The sequence below is a fragment of the Aristolochia californica genome, unplaced genomic scaffold, assembly GCF_029961685.1.
Source record: "Aristolochia californica isolate CCGP_79_NKW_82.1479 unplaced genomic scaffold, dmAriCali1.0.hap1 SCAF_1, whole genome shotgun sequence".
In the NCBI taxonomy this organism is placed as follows: Eukaryota; Viridiplantae; Streptophyta; class Magnoliopsida; order Piperales; family Aristolochiaceae; genus Aristolochia; species Aristolochia californica.
The window spans coordinates 49,631,212-49,651,352 of NW_027181770.1; the positions used below are offsets into that span (position 1 = coordinate 49,631,212).

A 20,141-nucleotide genomic window follows, 5' to 3' on the forward strand; every position below is an offset into this window, starting at 1 on the left:
AGAAATCTGATGTCTTTGATACCTTCAAGAGATGGAGAACAATGGTTGAGAATGAGATAAATTTGAAGGTAAAGTGCTTGTAGTCAGATAATGGGGGAGAATACATAGATGATGATTTCAAGAGGTACTGTGACAATAATGGAATCAAGATGAAGAAGACCATTCTTGGAAAACCTCAACTGAATAGTGTAGCAGAGAGGATGAATAGGACTTTGAACGAGCATGCTATGAGCATTAGATTGCATGTGAGATTTCCAAATGTGTTCTGGTCTAAGGCTATTAGCACCCCTACCTATTTGATAGGTAAAGGTCCCTCAACACCATTGGATTGCAAAATACCAGAAGTGGTCAGAGTGGAAAAGAAGAAAAAAAAAATTTCTTGATAGTGTTTGGTTGTGTTTCTTATTCATATTGATTCTGCTATTAGAAGTAAACTTGATGCTAAATATAAGATATGTTTCTTTTTTGGCTATGGTGGTACCTAGTTTGGTTATCACTTCTGGGATGACCAAAGTCGTAAAGTTATCAAGAGCAAAGACATGATCTTAACTTAAGGTACCTTGTATAAAGATAGGTTGAGAACAAATTTTGAGAGCACAAGTGATGAAGCCAAGAAGTCTGAAGTGATTTAATCGAGAGATCTTCCAGTTATTGAGATGGAGAATATATCTCAGGAAAACCAGGAAAGCATACTCCCATAACTAAATCATGACATTCCTATGCCTGAACTTAGAAGATCTGCTAGAACTAGCAGACCACCACAGAGGTACTCCCCTGCAATGAATTATATTTTATTGATTGACAAAGGTGAACTAGAGAGTTATGAGGAAGCCGTGCAAGCTGATGAATCGACCAAGTGGGACTTGGCCATGCTGGATAAGATGGATTCACAGTTATCCAATTAGAGATGACAGTTGACTGAGTTACCAAAAGAGAAGAAGGCTTTGCAAAACAAATGGTGTACTAAATAAAAGACAAAAAAGATGGCAACAAGTGGTACAAGGCAAGGCTGGTGGTAAAGGGCTTTCAACAAAAAGAAGGCATTGACTACATTGAGATTTTCTCTCTCGTAGTGAAATTGACTACTATTAGAACAATGCTTGGATTAGTAGAAAATGAAGACTTGCACCTAGAGCAGTTGGATGTAAAAATAACCTTTCTTCATGGTGATTTAGAGGAAGAAAATTACATGATGCAACCAAAGGGTTTGAAAGAACAAGGAAAGATGAAAATGGTGTGCAATATTCAAAAGAGCTTGTGTAGTCTTAAATAGGCTCCAAGACCATGGTATAAGAAGTTTGACACCTTTATGAGTAGTAATGGTTTCTTGAGGTGCAAGTGGATCATTGCTGTTATGTGAAGAAGTTTGATGTCTCCTACATCATTCTATTGCTATATGTTGATGATGTGTTGAATGCCTTTGTGAGTCCTTCTTGATCTTCCAACTTATGTGATGAGGATACCAACTTGTGGTAATTATGGTGGGTCATACTTCTTATGTACTTGGGCCCATCTGTGGGCCTTCCTTAGTCGTGTGGCCTATCTTATAATACTCTTAGAAATGTGGACCTTCCTTGGTCGTGTGGGCTTGGGCCTATATTCCAACACCAATAATTACCACAATTATTATTGTGAGTTAGGATTCTTGGTCTTCAATTTTCTTTCTTGCAAATTTTTTTGCTTAGATGCAAAAGTTGCATCTTTGTGCTCCCTCTTTTCTTGAATATTTTTGTCAAATTAAAATTACCAAAGCATATAAAATACCTCTTTCTTGTACTTCTTCTACTTCTCCCCTTCAAGCTGCGAGGTAATGTCAATGATCCCAGCTTGAACCAAATAACATAGATGTAGTAATAACAATGACAATAACATGATAATGGGAATAAAATGAAGATGATATGATGGGGCCACAATGTTCTTTATTCAAATCTCTATCAGGATAACCATTGCTGATAATAGATAGCAACCGAGGAGTCCTTCTTTCAAAATAATATCTCAGTCAAAGAGACACAATAACAACAACAAAAATGGGCCAATGCCCAAATAACATTTACCAAATTTTCAATAGTACAGCAGTAGATAATCGGTACATAATGAAAGTCTTTAAGAGTAATAAAGACACATGAAAAAATTTGGCTTAAATTCGGATTTTACAATGTAACAGGATACCAACATGACCTTCGATTCTTCCAATGCGAATATATCCTTAAATATAGATCAGATTGATATGAAACTTTATCCTTATGAAAATAGACTTAAATACCTTTCTTCCAAGTTTAACTTCTTTTCATAAAATATACTGATATTGAGATATATAATTTGATAGATTTTGGTCTCTGTAATCTAGCCGAACTAAGTACTCATTCTCCTTTTGCCAGCATGACCATTGACTATTCCAAGATCAATATCTCCATATAAAAAACTCAGATATATAATTGGTTGAATAGGTAAGAAATAGACTTAAAAATATTTCTTGTGATATTTAATTCTCCATATAAAGTCTCATTCTTGATAGCATAAAATAGCTCGGAAGTTGAAGCTTTCTGCAGCTGGTAGAACCTCTTTTGCAATCTGACCTTCGCTACTTCAAATATCAATTTCTCTTTGTAGATAACTTCGATTGGAAAAAAAAATCATTTTTCCTTGGAAAATAGACTCGAATATCTTTCCGTCAATATATAATTTGTAACATGAAAAACTCAATATAAAGTTGAAAATGTAAATCAAATAACGGGTATAGGGACTGAAAAAAGATAAATATGAAGCTAAACTGCTAGAGATAATAAATCAGAAAGGTTCCCATTATCTTTGTGGGTTGACCGAGTCAACTCACAGAACCTGCTCTGATACCATGTTGAATTTATGAAAAAGAAAAATACTTCATTGATTTATTATAATCAGAGAACATGAACCTCTATTTATAATAAAGGAAAGTAGTAGAGTCCAATTACAATTAAACTACCTTTGTCCCAATTACACCCAAACTCTAACACTTAAAGAAAAGTCCTAGCATAATTAAATAATCCAATATAAATAGAAGACTAACATGATTAAAACATCTTTAAACTGAAACTCTTCTGTGAGACCTGCTTCCATAATAATTTTAGCTCTGTAAGACTTCTTATTGTGTAAGACTCATCATGCCACTTCATGTGATCATGGTGGTCCCACCAGCTCGTGTGTTCATGGTTCAAACACTCTTGAATATGTGGGCCTTCCTTGGTCATGTAGGCTTGGGACCATCTTCCAACAAATAAAAAAAAAGAAGGAAAAATAAGTTACACCCAATACTTGGAGAGTACATTCTCCTCTAGAGATCTAAACTTCCACGTCTTTTTAGCACAGTGAGAATGTATAGGAGTTTGACTATGTGAAATACAAAGAGTAGAAACCTTCCCGTAATGATTCATATGCTTCATGATTGTCCCAAAATCAATTTGAATGACTACACTCGAGCTATTTTGTTTCTTCATTTTGGTTTCAATGATTTGAGGAGCAATTGCCGTAGGTTTTTTTTTTTTTGAGATGTACTATTGTTTCTTCTGAGAGAAGGACAAAATGGTATGGGATAGTGAATCCCGTGAACAAGTATGAAGAGAGAAAATCAATCTTGTAATCGAAGAAATCCTATATGATTATTCCTATCATTCTTTAAACTTACTTTGATCTTATTTTTGGTTTTCCTCAAATTTATAGCAAGCATATAGTAAGAAGTAAATATACTCTCTTGAAACGACTAGAAATCATTCATTGTACGTGGCCGGTTTGAATGATGATAACAGTTGGAGGTGGTTCCAACTTGTATTTGTGTTGTGGACCATCCATTCTAGAGTGTATTCCAACATTTGAATGATAATCTTAGCAGAGAGCTCATCAAACTACTGAAAACAGAGAGCAACTATGGTCAATTTTCTCTTTTACTACAAAAGATGCAGAAGATGTGGAAGATTAAGTTTGTCAGTAACTGCAAATAGGAGATTCAATTAGAATAAAGCAACTATTATGATGTTTTTTCTTGAACCTAAGTTAAACTTAGCCAACACAATTAGAGAAGAGAGATGTACTATTTTACTACTTAAGTTGGTCTTATCTCACTCCATTAGACTGTCAATACATTTTGATTGATTGGACTAAGGCATGAGAAAATATTTGTGAAGTTTGATTGCAGATTTACTTTGATCTCTTTAGCTCCCCATAGAAACTACACTTTTTCTTAGCTTCCTGAAACTCAACTGACTATTCCATTTGCTTTTCCTTGGACTCCAATTGTATTTCACTTGATTCCTTGGACTCCAATTGTACTCCAAATGATTGGGGACGTAGATCATCTTCTCTTAGTTGTGGCTTAGGAGGGCAAAGGTGATCTCTGAATAAATCTCTTGGCATTTGCCACAACTTTTTCATTTTAGTGGTCTTCTTTTGACTCAATTTGGCCTCCTTAAGAGGCTTATGGACATGAACAACAAGCATTATAGGATAAGTTATTGTCTTGATTATGATCATTTTTGTTTAAAAAATTGCCAAATCTTTCCAAGGATATGTAGCTGCAAGTAAGAGGGGACCAAAAGAATGCTTATGGGCCTGTTCTTCTTTCTTGTTGTGGTTTTACCTATATACAGATCCAAAGTGCATAATTGACTTGTTGGAATTTTGTTTTTACATTAGATTTGAATCTAAAGTGCTTTGGGGAGCTGATTATGTCGAAAAATCTGAAACATAAGGCATCAAGCTGCAATATTTAGGAATTAAGATTGTGGGGGAGTTTTATAAAATTTGGAGTTTTTTGAAGCTCATCTGCTGCTTGTTTTAGCATCTTGACTTGGATAGTAGATATACATTTGATGGAGCCCATTTAAGTGGCTTGATCAAGACCTTTTATGTTGTTTTGAGACTTTGTAGTGTTTCTTACAAATTAGATTTTTTTTTTTTTTTTTTTTTTTTGGTAGAGGAGTTGAGTGGTTGGTGTCATGTATATGTGGATTTGTATATATGATTATTGACAATTTTGTGTTCATAACAAGTAGTCTGATTCACTTGGAGATTCTAAGATTCATTAGTATTGATTGAATCTGATGTATCAATTTTGTTGTGCAACAAAATAAGGCATGACTTGCTAGAGTTTTTATTTCTTCATTCCATTGTGAAACATAGATCTTTAAATGGTTGATCTCTTACATTATTTTCTACAACTAACGATAATTATTATACTAATAATTTTAGAACTTCTATCTCAACATGTTTAAGTGAACAAGTTGAGATAAGTAAAAAACATACAATCGAGGTTGATTTAGTAGTACGTTTAATTGTTAACAAGATTACACATTGTACATTGACAACAGGAATACTAGGAATACAGCAAATCATAGGAACATAGCATTTCCCTTTATAGTGAATTTATAATTTATAATTTATAGCACATTTATAATTAATAATATTATTGTTAATTTGTAAATAAGAGACTATTATGGTCTTAGAAGATTTAGTTTTTTCAATATTGTTAGTTTTTCTCTATTTTCTTTTTTAATTTCCATCTTATATATATACAATTAAGGTTATAATGCAATAGTTACGAATGATTTATTATATATTTAAAAATAATTAAAATTTTAAAACTCAATGTGTCAAGATCAATGGTTCGTCTAATCACCTTGCAATTGTACCCCCACTTCACAATAGGGTTAATTTTGTAAGTTTATCCCTACTTCTGTTTTGGCCTTGGTGGGATTTTTGCTCCATGATCAGTATTAATTTTAATTTGTAATTATTGTATTAATTTAAAATAAACTGTAATCTATCTGACTTTATTAATACAATACTTTATTTAATTATTTATTATATTCATTATTATTAATACTATATTAAATTAGTAATTTAAGAGTGATAATTAAGATATCTAGATATTATAAAAGTATACATTTTTGTTTAAGTATTCTATTTTTATAATAAACTAAATTAATAATTTACTTTTAACCCGTAATTATTATATTAATTTAGACTAAAATACAATCTATCTTAATTTATTAATAACATATCTTATTTAATTATTTATTATGTTAATATATTTAAATATTATATTAAATTATTTTATTATAAAAATAACCATGTTTGTTTAGATTTATTATAATTTATTTAAATATATTATAAAGAGTAATTCATTTATTCACTATTGCTCCCTCCCCTCCCGTCAGAACACACAGACACACACTCAAACAGCAACCGCGACTTGTTCTTCTCTGACGTCTGATGGTCTCTCCTCTGCATCGGCTACAGCCACGACATCCGAATATACAATGACGTGGCCGATTATTTCCAGGAGCCACGCGGGTGGCTCTCCACTGCCCAGAAACTCCAATCATGCATCCGGATGCTGCACTCTGTAAAGCGAGTCGCGCTTCCGAACAAATGCCTTTTCTGCTCCCTCGCCTCCATAGTCCTTATCCTTCCGTCCCATCCTCTATAATACTTAAAATTTGTAATAATCCCCCGTCAGTTTCCTATAATTAATCTCTCTAACTCGGAAGCTTCCTCTGACCAAGATGTCTCTAGGATAAATGATCAAATTCAAATTTTCCTCTCTTGCTCCCTTGCTTCCTTTTCTGGTTTGTCAGGGAGGCGCTGCTGTTCTAGTTTGTCAAAGACGATTGCTTCCCATGCATCGGGAAGCTCAACAAATTGACGAGGTTAGTCAAAAAACAGCAGCGGCCAAACCAATGAAATCTCTCTTGACTGTACTCCAAATTGTAAATTTCGGGCATGCCAAGGCTTAGTTTGTTCTTTTGACCAAGAATATGGCATCGACCATGCTTATGAAATAACAAATCGGCAAACACCATTATTATATCTGATAAAATTTGATAATGGGTCCAACCTGTGCACTCAGCGTTTAGAAAAGAAACTAAACAAATGATCGCTCTCGTGAACCATGTTTTCGTTTCTTGTACTCCCGCGGCGCCATGGCATTGGCGGTGCTCATCTTCTTCATTGCTTCCATTTGTTTTTTTGTTTTTGTTTATAATGAGCAGATATGTTAATCTTAGAAGCAAAGAAAGAATAGACACTCATTCGATGGTTAGTGATTCCATTTTACGAAGGTATTCTCGTATTTTCAAGCAGGTGACCATCAGATCCACTGAAAGCCAGCTTTAGCCTATACGCTTTTCCGTTCATTTTACTCGCTAAACAGACGAGGAGCAAAATGACAAGAACGCCCCGTGTTTGAGGACACCAAAGTCCAAAGGACGCGCTTTTCCGAAGACGATGGTGGCCAGAAAAGCAGAGAGAGTCCAGGTCGGCGCTCTTCCTTGATCCTTTCACGGATACGTAGAATTGGCTAAAAATTAACCAATTTGGTAAATTTTCTCTTCTCGAAGAACGAAAACTGAGCACTCTCTCTTTCACGGTCTCCGGATTTTGGCCATGTACCGTGAGTAGCAAGTTAGAAGCCCTTCGCGGATCCTACAATCATCTGAAGCGGATTTTATTTTTATCCTTTTTAACGAATAACGCTGCGGTGAATGTGAAGTTAATTACTTCCTCTGCTGTTTTGCTTGAATTCGGATTCTTTTTCGAGTCTTCGGTTGCGTACGCACACCACCGCAGGGAAATACTCTTGTTTCCCTCCACTGTAGATTGTTGAATTTCTCTTACGCTTGCTACTGTTATAAATAACCGAACACAAATCGGTTTTCGGCACACTTGTCAATTACAGAGGGAAATTGCTTTAAGGCTGTACAGGAGGCGAGACACTGCGTAGACACGAAGACGAACGGATCTGACAAGTCAGTGCTTCCGTGTTCTCGAGTATCGGACGAGTTCCGGGATTCCTTTCCGTGAATTTACGTCTGTCTTTAAATTTTGACTCATTTCAGCGGTCTTTCTTAGTATTGAAGGTTGAAGGTCGTGGAGTTTGGTCGTCCGAGTCGAGAGCGATAAGGTTTGGAGGTTTGGATATTGGGAAAGGATCAGAATTTTTGGCTAGTGTGTAACAATCACTTCGATTTGGTTTCTTTGGAGGCATTTGGACTTCTGGAGGTTCACGTGATTCAGCGGTTTCGAACTCCGGTGATGCCAGGAGTTGTTGGATAGTGACAGTTTTGGATTTTTGAGATGTTACTTCGATCTTCGTTGTTTCAGTAGCTGATAAGTTTTCTGGGGACTGATCCTTCTTGCATTTTCACAAGTGGACTTCCGCAAGAATTTAGTCGGATGAAGGTCGCTGAGAATAGATTTTCAAAGTTTTGATTTAAAGTGATTCAACGTGAAGTGGTGTCTGACCTTGTTTTCTGGTGAAGGTACTTCATTGCTTAGAAGGAATTGGTCGATTTGAACTCCTTAATTTCTAGTTTGAAGGGACCAGAAAAGTTCTCTGAGGATCCTAATTAACTTGCATCATTTCTGACACTTACGAAATCGGATAACTTGCATTGAGGAAGCGATTTTTGCATCTGATCTTTCGTCTTAATTTGTGATATCCATCAGAATTTGGGAAAGGTCGGAGCTTTCTAGGCCTCAATGATCAGCATAGCTTTTCTATGTCTGTTCTGAGATCTTTATATTGAAGTATTCGACATGGTTAGCGGAACCCTTTTCGACTGCAGGAAACATTCATGGCCTCCTGAAGAGTATGTCGCCAAGGCAACATTGCAGTTAGTGAGTTCTTTATCAGACATTTCATTCTCTCCTTTTAAATTTATTAATGAAGTCTTTTCTTACTTTGTTCTTTATCCAAAATCAAATCATTTGTGCAGTTGTTCGATAAGTTGCTATTCTTTTTTTTTTTTTTTTTTTTTTAACTTAAGTTTTGTACACAAAAAATGATTGTAGTCTTTTACTTAATTATTAGAGTGCTGTTGCAGATGTATATTTACTAGATTCTACATGTTGATTTGTTTTTAAAATTTCAACTTTCTTACCCTATTCTCAAAACCACACGTGATTTTGGCTTCGGTATGGTTCTTTACTCATGAAGTTTGACCACCCTGGCTCCGCAGCAGGTGTGGTTCTATATTTTATCTCGGATTTCAGATGTGAAGGTTGATAAGCTACTCTTATTGTATTCCGGTTTTTTTTTTAACTGAACTTATGGTGTGGGAAACTGAACAGACTGTGTTCTTTAACCTCATTCTAACTCTAGGAATGTGTTTGAAGTTCATGGTTGTGTCTATTCTATTTTATATTATTTTTTAATGCTGGTTGCTACTATTTTTGCAGCTGAACTTTGACAGTGCTGCACCACCAGAACAGGCATGGAGAAGGCGACTAAACAGCCATGCTAATATACTGAAAGAATTTAGTGTAACATTCATGGAGGCAATGAAGATGGTAAGCTTTGAGCAGTTAATTTAGTAGAAGCAGAATATGTTCCTTCCTAGAAATGTCTTCCTGATTGTTGATTTTCTTCATTCTGTGTAAGCTACACATTACTGCAATGCTAACTTCAATTTTGGGTTCCAGATGCAGCTTGGTCTTCGTCTTTGGTCATATGTTAGGGAAGAAGCATCTCAAGGGAGAGTAAGTTCTGTGCTTCTCTTTGTTTATTTGAAGCAATGTAAATCTTCTTGTACTTCTTGGATATAAATTGTTAGTATTGTGTCCATAAGTAATCAGAGATTAAACAAGCTTCAATTAGTTAAATTATGTAGGCTAGTTTCTTTGCTTTACAAAATCTTCACCTTCATTGATTGCTCCACATTTGGTGTTCCGAATTTACACGACTCAGTTTACTGTTTTCAGAAAGCTCCAATTGATCCATTTACTCGGGAGAGTTGTAAACCCTCTGCTTCTCAAGGTGTGCCTCTTGGTGGGATGGGGTATGTTTCAATAGTCATTATATCTGAACCGGCTTCTTGTAACATTTTTAGACTACAATAGGAATGATTTTTTTTCATTTATGTTGCAGAAGTGGTAGTATATCAAGAGGCTTTAGAGGGGAGTTTAAGCATTGGCAAATTATACCTGGCCTATGTGAAGCATCTCCAATCATGGCCAATCAATTTTCCGTAAGCTTCTTCCTCATTTGACTTGTATTTACATCATATAAGTTGTATCTTTTATTAAGTTACGGCATACTTTTCTATTTATTGGACTGGGGTGAATGTATTGATCCTTAATTATAGGTTGGTTCATTAGCTTGTTCAAGAAGTGGTGAACTGATCTAGAAAACTGGTGTTATGTCGTTAAAACAGAAATCTGATATTTATTTTTTTATTACTTGTTAAAGGTTTCGTAATGAACTTTTTCTTGTTGGTTTATCTCATTTTAGAAATTTGAGTGACGAATTACTATTTAATTTTTTTTATTGTTTTTTCAGAGCAGTTTGTATCATTGCTCTGTTTAGTATCTGACTTTCTCTCCAACAATTTGGATCTTAATGGTGCAGATTTTCATATCACGAGATGGAGGAAGCAAAAAGTACTCGTCAGTTTTGGCTCCTGGTCAACATGAAGGAATAGGGTATGATGAATCTTTCTCTAGATCATCTTTCAAGGGTTGGATGGAACTAAACCACTTCTTTCTGATTATGTTCATATGAATAAAAGCTTTTCTAAAACATAAGTGTGACTTTGATATTAAAGCTTCATATCATTTGGCTCAATCTTGCTTTGCTTATTCGTGCATTGTTTATCAAACGCCTAGCCAATACAACCCAAAAGACCGGTTTGTTAAGTGAGGAAAGCCAAGTACCTAACCCATCAGTGGTGGATGGAACTACCCAACTCTGACATTGTTTACATTTTCCCTTGATAAATTGGACTGTCTGACATGATTCTTTGGGTGATGGATGATCCTAAAACTGGAAACAATAGGAACTGGACTTCAATGTGGCTCAAAATCTTTTCTGAATCATAAATTAGACTATCATGATTTGCTTGTTTTAAATGTTTTTTTTTTTTTTGTCTTTCAGAAAATTTTCTGATCAAGGTATTCACCGAGGTATAACATCATGGGACTGGAATTTGAGTGGCCAGCATTCAACATACCATGCTCTATTCCCCAGAGCATGGACAATATATGATGGTATTATATTCTTTGCAAATCTTATGTAAAAAGAAGACACTTCATTTTCTGTTTTTAGTTTCCTTATGTTGGTCTGGGCTCTCTTAGATGATTTGAAAACCTCAATTCATGTTGAATTCCTCTGATGTTCTCAGGTGAACCAGATCCAGATCTCAAGGTTTCATGTCGCCAAATATCGCCATTCATTCCACATAATTATAGGGAAAGCAGTCTACCTGCTGCTGTTTTTGTGTACACAGTATGTTTTTTCAACTTGGCATTTAGTTTGAGTTGTTTCTATGTTTGTCAGTCTATCTTCTTTACTGAGCTGTGTAAGTTGTGAAATATATTTTTGTTTAATTATGTCACTACCTTTAGTTGATTAAATACCAGTACTATGAAATATTTTAGTTGAAACATTACAAAAGCAGCACAGGACTTTATTTCAATCCACATGTTATTTATTAGTTATGATCAATATGATACTGGTATTGTTCATCAGTTGACATTTGTAAATAGTCGTGAGTTTAGGAGATGGTAATGAGGGAAGGGAGGAAATTTGGGGAAGACTAGTTGCAACCGTTTCTTTCTAACAATGTTTATGACAGCTATAGATTATTTACTATTATAATTGCTAGATTTATTTGACAGAAAAGATGTTGTGGTTTTGTTTTGAAAAAAAAAAAAAATTCAGACAAAGGAAGGTGCTTGTATATAACTTGAGGCATAGTAAATGATAGTTGTTCCCCTTCTGTCAAAACTGTGTAGACACTGATGTTGCAAAGAAGTGGTGGTTTTGTCTTGAGAAAGAAGTTTGAGAAAACGGATGGTCCTTGTATATAAGTGGATGCTTAATATGATAGTTGTTCCCCTTCTGTCAAACCTGTGTAAATACTGAGGTTGCATTTTTAATCAGAGATTTTTGGCAATTTAAAGGTCTTATCTAGTACTTGGAAAGTGGAGTCTGGGGAAGATAACCTTTTGTCTGGAGGAAATAGTTGACAAACTATTTTGTGTTTTCCATTTTTGTATCACCATATTTCTTCCAAATCTTTCTTTCATTTTATTTGAAATTTGGGATTTTGACATGGATGACAGTGTCCTCATTTTTATATCAGTTTAAAGTCATTATATGAATGTGTATGCATTTCAAAATGGTGACGATAGTAACTATTTTTTACTTTGAACCTGTTTAGATTAGCCTTACTAATGGTAATTGCTAGGTAGACTGGTGTCTATTTGTTTAACTTCTTTTTTTTTTTTTTTTTTTGGATGGTAGTTAGTCAACACTGGAAGAGAAAGGGCAAAAGTTAGCTTGCTTCTGACTTGGGCGGTAAGTGAATTTTGCTCCTAATATATCTGGTAGTATAAATGGCACATGAATTTGTTATTTTATGTGTAACTTCCATCCTACTGGTGATTCATACAGAATTCAATTGGAGGAGTTTCACACCTATCAGGAGGTCATGCAAATGAGCCTTTCATGTTAGTATCTTGTTGCATGGATGTTTGTCAAATAAGTTTCTTTATGAAATATATGAGACTTAAACCTTCAATATTTTCTTCTTGCAGAGCTGAAGATGGAGTATCTGGTGTTCTTCTACATCACAAGCAAGTTGTGAACCCTTGATTCCTCTATTTTGACGGTTGGTTAGCAGATTTCCCTTAGGTTATTTGTTGTGTCATCCTGGAAAGTCCCTGTACTCCACTACCTACGAATTTCCCTTCTATCAGATACTGTACTTTTTTTTTTTTAAATACAAGTTCTGGCTACAAAGTAACCTTTCTGAGAGTATCTTCCCTGTGATTTTTTAACATTTAATGACTGATGCCATCATTTTTGTCTAGAGCTGCATGTATACAATTATTGTCTAAATTCTATATATAATTAATTTCTGAGTGTGATCAATGCATTGCAGGACAGCAAAAGATAACCCTCCTGTCACATTTGCAATTGCAGCGTCTGAGACTCAGAATGTAAATGTGACTGTCCTACCATGTTTTGGGCTATCTGAAGATAGTCGTGTCACTGCTAAGGATATGTGGGACAGAATGGCACAGGTTAGTCATTTCATACTTGCATGTTTGATGCCTTCAGTGGTATCTACTAGGTTCAACAACTTGTAGGAACCTGATGCTTTTTGAACCCTTGCATCAATGCTTATGTGTTCATGTAATTTACTTTCCAGCCTGAGCGAACTCCTTTGAATAATGAAAGCGTTGCTAGCCTTAGTTTACTCCTGAATAATTAAAGCCATTGTGTAACAACATGGTCAACCATGGCTTATGCAAGGTCATCTAGTTCAGGGTTACTGGGGGACCAAATCCCTGTTAACTTTCGTAAATAATTTTTAAGCAAAGTTTAAAATTAAATTTTATTTAATTCATTTTCGAAGAATCAGTTTTTTTGGAGTTGAAATGCAGCTTGGCTAACTCATACTGAACTTTGGGTTTAGCATGTGAAGCTGGGAGGCTAAAATCTTTCTGGACCCTGAAGATGGTTTGGTTACTGCATCATCCTTTTTAGCCTAGGATTTTGCATTCACATTATCTGCCCTAATGTTTTAAACTGTTCATTTTATGTAATATTTCCAACTCAATAAAATCTTATATGGCACTATTACGAATCATTTATGGGGAAAAATTCCGTGATGTGCTTTCCATAACAATCATATACAGTTGCTAAATTATCGCTTATTAATGAGAAAGTCATCAAGAATGTGTTGATATCATTTGAATGAAGTTTTGAAGTGACACACACCTCTTATACCTTTTACTTTGTCTCCAATTAAATCATACAAGGTATTAAGAAAACATTGAATGTGTAATTTTAATTTTAAAGGACTGACATAATTAATATTGTACAATGCAACTTCATGAGTAAATCATGATATTTTAAGCAATATTATTGTTAGAAAACCTCTGATTTGATACAGGGGCAATTTCGTTATTTCACATTAGCTACTTTTCTGTTCTCTATATTGTCTTATTCTACATATTTGGTTGTCTTTAGATTTAGTTTCATTAATTTTGATTGTGTATATTGGGAGATATAAGTAGTTTTGTATCTTTAAGTGTATTTCACTTAATAAGAGAAGAGGGGTCGAGCTCTCCCTCTCAACGGGACTTCCTCCAAGAGTCTCTTTCTCTATTTTTTTTCTCCTCTCTTTCCTTTTTCTATTTCTTTAATCTTTCTTCCATATTTTCCACTTTGACAGTTGTTTTTAAGCGAATAGAACCACTTAATTTGAGTGTGTCAATTAGACGGTATAACATTTAGAGCAATCAAACTGATCAAACCAAGGGTTTAGGTACTCTTCAACTTGACACATATTCGTTTGCTTCATATTATATTTGATTAAAGTATCTTATTTTCTCCATATAGTAATTGAAAAACTTATCAGAATGCTATACCATAATTTTTTTCCCTCTTTTTTTTGGTGTCTTTTGGGAACTTTTGGCATGTATTCAGAGTGGTCCAGCCTTGAGTAATTCTTGTGTATCCTCTGATAGAACCTTTATGGGATGATCTGAGTAGGATTTTGAGGCACTTTGATATGGGTCCCAAGTCTGTTTCAACTAACTATGTAAAGGACCCTTAAATTGACAACTGTATTAATCTCTTTTTAGCCACAAAAATTCCCTAATTATTCTGTTTTAAGACAGTAGGATACTTTTTTTTTAATTATTTTTTTTAACCTTGGATTGTTGCCCGTTGTTTGACTGTTTTTGTACGGTTTCTAATATGCCTTTAACTTCTGAAGGATGGACAATTCGACCGAGAAAATTTTCATGAAGGTCGCAGCATGCCATCGTCACGTGGAGAAACACTCTGTGCTGCAGTTTCAGCTTCTGCTTGGGTAGAACCTCATGGAAGGTGCACTGTTGCATTTTCTATTGCTTGGTCATCACCAAAAGTAAAATTTATGAAAGGAAGCTCCTACCACAGGTAACTGTCAAGATGACTGAGGGACTGATTCTCCATAACCGCAACGAAATGGTCAATTTGGTAGTTGTTAAATTTTCTTAGAAGTCCAATTTTACAATTAATTACTGCTCAATACAAGAGAGACTTTGTGATGCACTTTACATATAAATATTTTGGTTGCAAAATATGACTTTAAAAAAGCATGTAATGAAATTGCAGGAGGTACACAAAGTACTATGGCTCTTCGGAAATTTCAGCTGTCAACTTGGCGCATGATGCTCTAATAAGTACGTGTTATTGAACTCAAATCATTAAGTTGGTACTCTAGGGTGCTATGCATGTTCCATATCTTGATTGTCCTGTGTGATAACTTTTTTCAGATTATAAGTGGTGGGAAGAAGAGATTGAGAAGTGGCAAAAGCCAATTCTTGGAGATGACAGGCTTCCAGAATGGTATTGTATGATGAGAGTTAGACTGGATACTCCCTTTTTAGTACCATTTTATATCATTTAAAACTCTGCCAAAGAGTATATTAGTCTTGATTACCCATTTCATAAAAATTTTAAAAATATGTCTTGCTCATAAACATAAAATCCTTGTCCAAAGTTTTCAAGGGTAAAATTGTTGTGCAGCTAAAGGCCTTCCTTTTTCCTGGGGTGCAGGTACAAATTCACTTTGTTCAATGAGCTTTATTTTCTAGTTGCTGGAGGGACAGTTTGGACCGGTATTTTTTTTTTTTTTTCATATTGCTTCACTTCCATGCACTCTTAGTGGATGTATGTCATTTCAATTGACTAAACCTGCTTTTATTGCTGAACTTTGTAAGTTTCAATGTTTTTAGTGGATTAAAACAGCATGATTGACTTGGTTCCTTTTTTTTTTTCTTTTGCAGATGGTGGTCCTCCCTCTGTAGATGATGAGTCTACAAAAGTGGGAAATGGAGTCATGGAAACAGCTGTAGCTGAAGTAAACATTGAGTCTGGCGCTTTTGTAAAACATGTTACCCCTACAAATAAACTGGAGGATGATGAGAAAAACATCGATCAAAAATCTTTATCTGGTTGTAATTCTGGGACTGACCATGAAAAAAACTGCAGCATTAAGAATCCAGAAGATGATGTTGACAATGTGGGCAAATTTTTGTATTTAGAAGGTATTGAATACATCATGTGGTGTACTTATGATGTACACTTCTATGCCTCTTTTGCCCTCCTTGCTTTGTTTCCAATGCTTGAGCTAAGCATTCAAAAGGATTTTGCAAAGGCAGTCTTATGTGAGGACAGGCGGAAAGTCAAGTTTTTAGCTGAGGGAAACTGGGGAATTCGGAAAGTTAAAGGTGCGGTGCCTCATGATTTGGGAACGCATGACCCCTGGAGTGAAATGAATGCCTACAATATACATGACACAAGCCGATGGAAAGACCTGAATCCTAAGTTTGTGCTTCAAGTGTACAGAGATTTTGCTGCCACAGGAGACATGTCCTTTGGGGCTGAGGTTTGGCCAGCAGTTCGTGCAGCTATGGAGTATATGGAGCAGTTTGACCGAGATGGAGATGGGCTCATTGAAAATGATGGGTTTCCTGACCAAACTTATGATGCTTGGACTGTTCATGGTATAAGTGCTTACTGTGGGTGCTTATGGCTTGCAGCATTACAAGCTGCAGCTGCTATGGCACACCGTCTTGGTGACAATTCTTTTGCTGAGTGGTGCAGAAGCAAATTTCAGAAAGCCGAACCAGTTTTTGAAGCTAAACTGTGGAATGGGTCATATTTCAACTATGACAGTGGGACTAGTAGCAACAGTAAATCTATTCAAGCAGATCAGTTGGCCGGACAATGGTACACTGCTTCTGCTGGCTTACCTTCTCTATTTGATGAGAGCAAAATAAGGAGAGCTCTTCAGAAGATATTTGAGTTTAATGTGATGAAAGTGAAAGGGGGCAGGATGGGAGCAGTAAATGGGATGACTCCTAACGGGAAGGTTGACGAGTGTTGTATGCAGTCACGTGAAATCTGGACTGGAGTTACGTATGGAGTAGCAGCCACCATGCTTCTGTCAGGAATGGAGCACCAGGCCTTTGCAACTGCAGAAGGCATTTTCACTGCAGGGTGGTCAGAAGAAGGATTTGGGTGAGTAGTGATTTTTTTTTTCTCAAACTCTGCAACTTTGGTACAAGCATGTCCTACTTTGACTTGTCCGCCAAATAACCCGAATCATCCTTTGACTGCTGTAGGTACTGGTTCCAGACACCGGAAGGATGGACCGTAGATGGCCATTATCGTTCTCTGATATATATGCGCCCTCTTTCAATTTGGGCGATGCAGTGGGCTTTGTCACTGCCAAAAGCAGTTCTGGATGCCCCCAAGATAAACATGATGGATAGAAGTCATTCTTCTCCCTACGACATAAGAACTCCGAAGGAGAGTGGTGTGAGGAAGATATCAGTGAAGAGCAGGTGTTTGGGCAACTCCGTCTTCCACTGTGATTGCTGATTAATTGGCCTTGTAAAACAGTGAATTTCCTTCTTCTATCGCCTGAAATAAGGTCCTTGAGCACGAAAGGTGGGTGAAGTTACCATTTGAGGGAGAGCGAATAAATGGGCCTGCAGAGTGTTCTTCAAGAACACTGCAAGAGTAGAACCTGTATTTTTTTTTTTTTAAATTATTTTATTGCTGTCAGCAAAACCCTTGTCTAATATTTTAGTTTCATTCTTTTCCCTTTTCTCTCTTTCGAGTCAAAGAGGAAATAATACTGTAGTTGTGACTTTTTGTGAAGAGTAGAAAGAGAGAAATAATGATTATCCCTGCTTACCGGCGTTCATCTCATTGTTTATGGATATCATTAATAACACTACTAGTAATAATTAATTACTTGAGTAATTTTTTACTGTAATATACGGAGATTTAATTTATCAATTTGGGCAGCATGGCTCCTTGTTTCCTTGCTCTTTTAAAACAATCCCTCTTTATAATGGTAATATTGATTACAAGACAAGAGATGTGGTGCTGGGTTCTTCACTGCGATTTTGCTTCTTAAAAGGTTTGCTGAAATTCTTAATTTCCTTTTCTTAACTATTTTTAACCTCATGATTTCCATCAAATCTTGGTCAATTTTGGATTTTTGCCGTCAGATGTGTACTCTTTTGGGATGTTGTTGTGGGAGCTTCTCACAAGAATAGCCAACGGAAATATGGGGATTGACGTGATCCTCAATGAAGATACATCATGGAGACAGATCTAAGTGAAAAACCTACCTTCACTACCATAGCTTGCAATCTCCACTACATTCTGCTTGTTTTTTCTTGCAGCCACCAGCACTAAAGGTCTGTTTCGAACCCACGGAAAAGAAAAAAAAATAAAAAAATTTGATGATTATTATTCCTAAAAATAATTAGTGAAAAAAAGAATTTGATCATTATCTTATTTTTATTAACTATTTTTTAAAATAATAATGATCAAATTCTTATTTTTCTTTTCTTTTCTAAGGGTTCCAAATAGACCCTAAGAATTTGTAGCCACTAATAATCATCAACAAAATAATTTCAGCACTTCTTGAATTATTCAAATCCTGGTTCTATAAGCAATAATCACCAACTCTTTCTTCTGTACATCCCAAATAACCGTTTCTCTCTTATAATATAAGTTCCCATTAAATAATAATATGGACGCTCCGACATCATTTTTGTCAATTTTCTGAAAGTTTTTAATCTTATATCTCCAATGACTTGTTTTATTAAATTTTGTAGGTCGGTTGTAAAGTTTGAGACTAAGGGCCCATCAAAGCGTAATTAAAATACAATGAACACATAAAGATTTATAGTGGTTTACAATTCAAATTTCTCATCTTCCTATGTTTTGACGTCAAAGCTAAATCCACCAAATCATAGTTTAACAATATCCACATAATGAGGCCATACGGGCCTAATTACATTTCTACCCACTTAGGGCTTTATGTCACTTAGTTGACTACAACAACCTACTTAAGTTAAATCATTTTCAAATTTTGATGATAACAAAACTTACATTAAGTAGCTAATTAATTTGTAATTCATAAGTATTTTAGATACATTTTTTCACGTGACTCAATTATAAGGTCTATGAGGAGCAACTGACAAATCTAACACAAGACCTTGAGCATAAATGAAGAGTCAACCATATTGAAGAAGCACATTGGAGAAGGGTAAGCTTTGAAAACCAAGAGTTTAGGAAAAAATAGAAAATTCACAAGAACTATTAAGTAAAGTGGTTAAATGCAGATTCCAAACCTTTAGGCATGAATTTATTCTTGGAGTTTAGGACATGCAAACTATTCTTAAAACTATATTTTTCAAGTACATACAAAAGTTCTGAAACATTTCCTTCAACTTGTTTTAGCCTTAATCATGCAAAAACTTTGAATTTACAAATTGTAAAACAACATGATTGATCAGCCTATACAAGACATGATCGATCATATATTGGCAGTAAGTCTATAACATGCAGGCTTGTTCGATCACCCTTAGACATGATCAATCAACTAGAATCCGTACATGCCAAATTATAGAGTTTGTTACAATGTGGGACCCACCATAGCCCCACAAGTTGGTGGGACCAACCATGAGCTCGAGAGGTGTCAACAAGAGTCCTCATACAAAGTCACTCTAGCTAAGAGATACGGAACATGTGCTGGAATTAAATAGAAGATTTGAAGATCAAGTGGGACCCACAAAGATACCATGAGCTGGAAGATCATGTGGGACCGACAAGATAAGACTAAGATCTGGTACTCTAGCTTGATTCATGTCCTTAAAGAAGGTGTTTGTAGTTGAGTTAAATTAGTCTCTTAAATAGATAATGTAATCTTATCATGATAGGCTTATCGTGGAGAGTTCTAGTTGGAATATAATTAGGAGTCCTAAAATTACTTGTACATGGACTCCATCACCTTCTCAACTATAAATAGAGGTAATTGTAACTCGGAATTCATTAAGCAAGTTTTTTATTTTTTTTTCTCTCTCGTTGAAGTGTTCTCTGTCTACTCTTTTTTATTTTCCTTTTCTTCTCTCTCTACTCGAGAACTCTTCTCTTTTTCCATTTTTTTTTCTTTCTCTCTCCCCTTGCTCGAGGTATTATTCATGAGATCCTATATTCAACATGCTATCAGAGCTACCAATTTAGGATCCCCATTATGTTCTATGAAGATATGATTAAAAGCTGCTCATAGAAAGCTCCTTATGGA

At 35.4% G+C, this 20,141-nt stretch overlaps 1 protein-coding gene across 2 annotated transcripts; it reads left to right on the forward strand.

The window, feature by feature from the left end:
* The first annotated feature begins 7,680 nt into the window (after positions 1 to 7,680).
* On the forward strand, positions 7,681 to 17,749 carry LOC137949997 (uncharacterized). 2 transcript variants are annotated; one of them, XM_068796329.1, is made up of 19 exons: positions 7,681 to 8,291; positions 8,479 to 8,649; positions 9,211 to 9,321; positions 9,454 to 9,510; positions 9,733 to 9,809; positions 9,899 to 9,998; positions 10,379 to 10,452; positions 10,904 to 11,016; positions 11,151 to 11,254; positions 12,275 to 12,328; positions 12,425 to 12,480; positions 12,568 to 12,606; positions 12,915 to 13,056; positions 14,760 to 14,944; positions 15,143 to 15,210; positions 15,304 to 15,376; positions 15,587 to 15,648; positions 15,817 to 17,053; positions 17,158 to 17,749. In XM_068796329.1, exons 2-19 carry the CDS (start codon positions 8,569 to 8,571, stop codon positions 17,414 to 17,416), a joined length of 2,892 nt encoding a protein of 963 aa, XP_068652430.1. In that variant the 5' UTR covers positions 7,681 to 8,291; positions 8,479 to 8,568; the 3' UTR covers positions 17,417 to 17,749. The 2 variants fall into 2 exon arrangements, with proteins under 2 accessions (XP_068652430.1, XP_068652422.1); XM_068796321.1 differs by having other exon boundaries at positions 7,681 to 8,649.
* Positions 17,750 to 20,141: the final 2,392 nt, after the last annotated feature.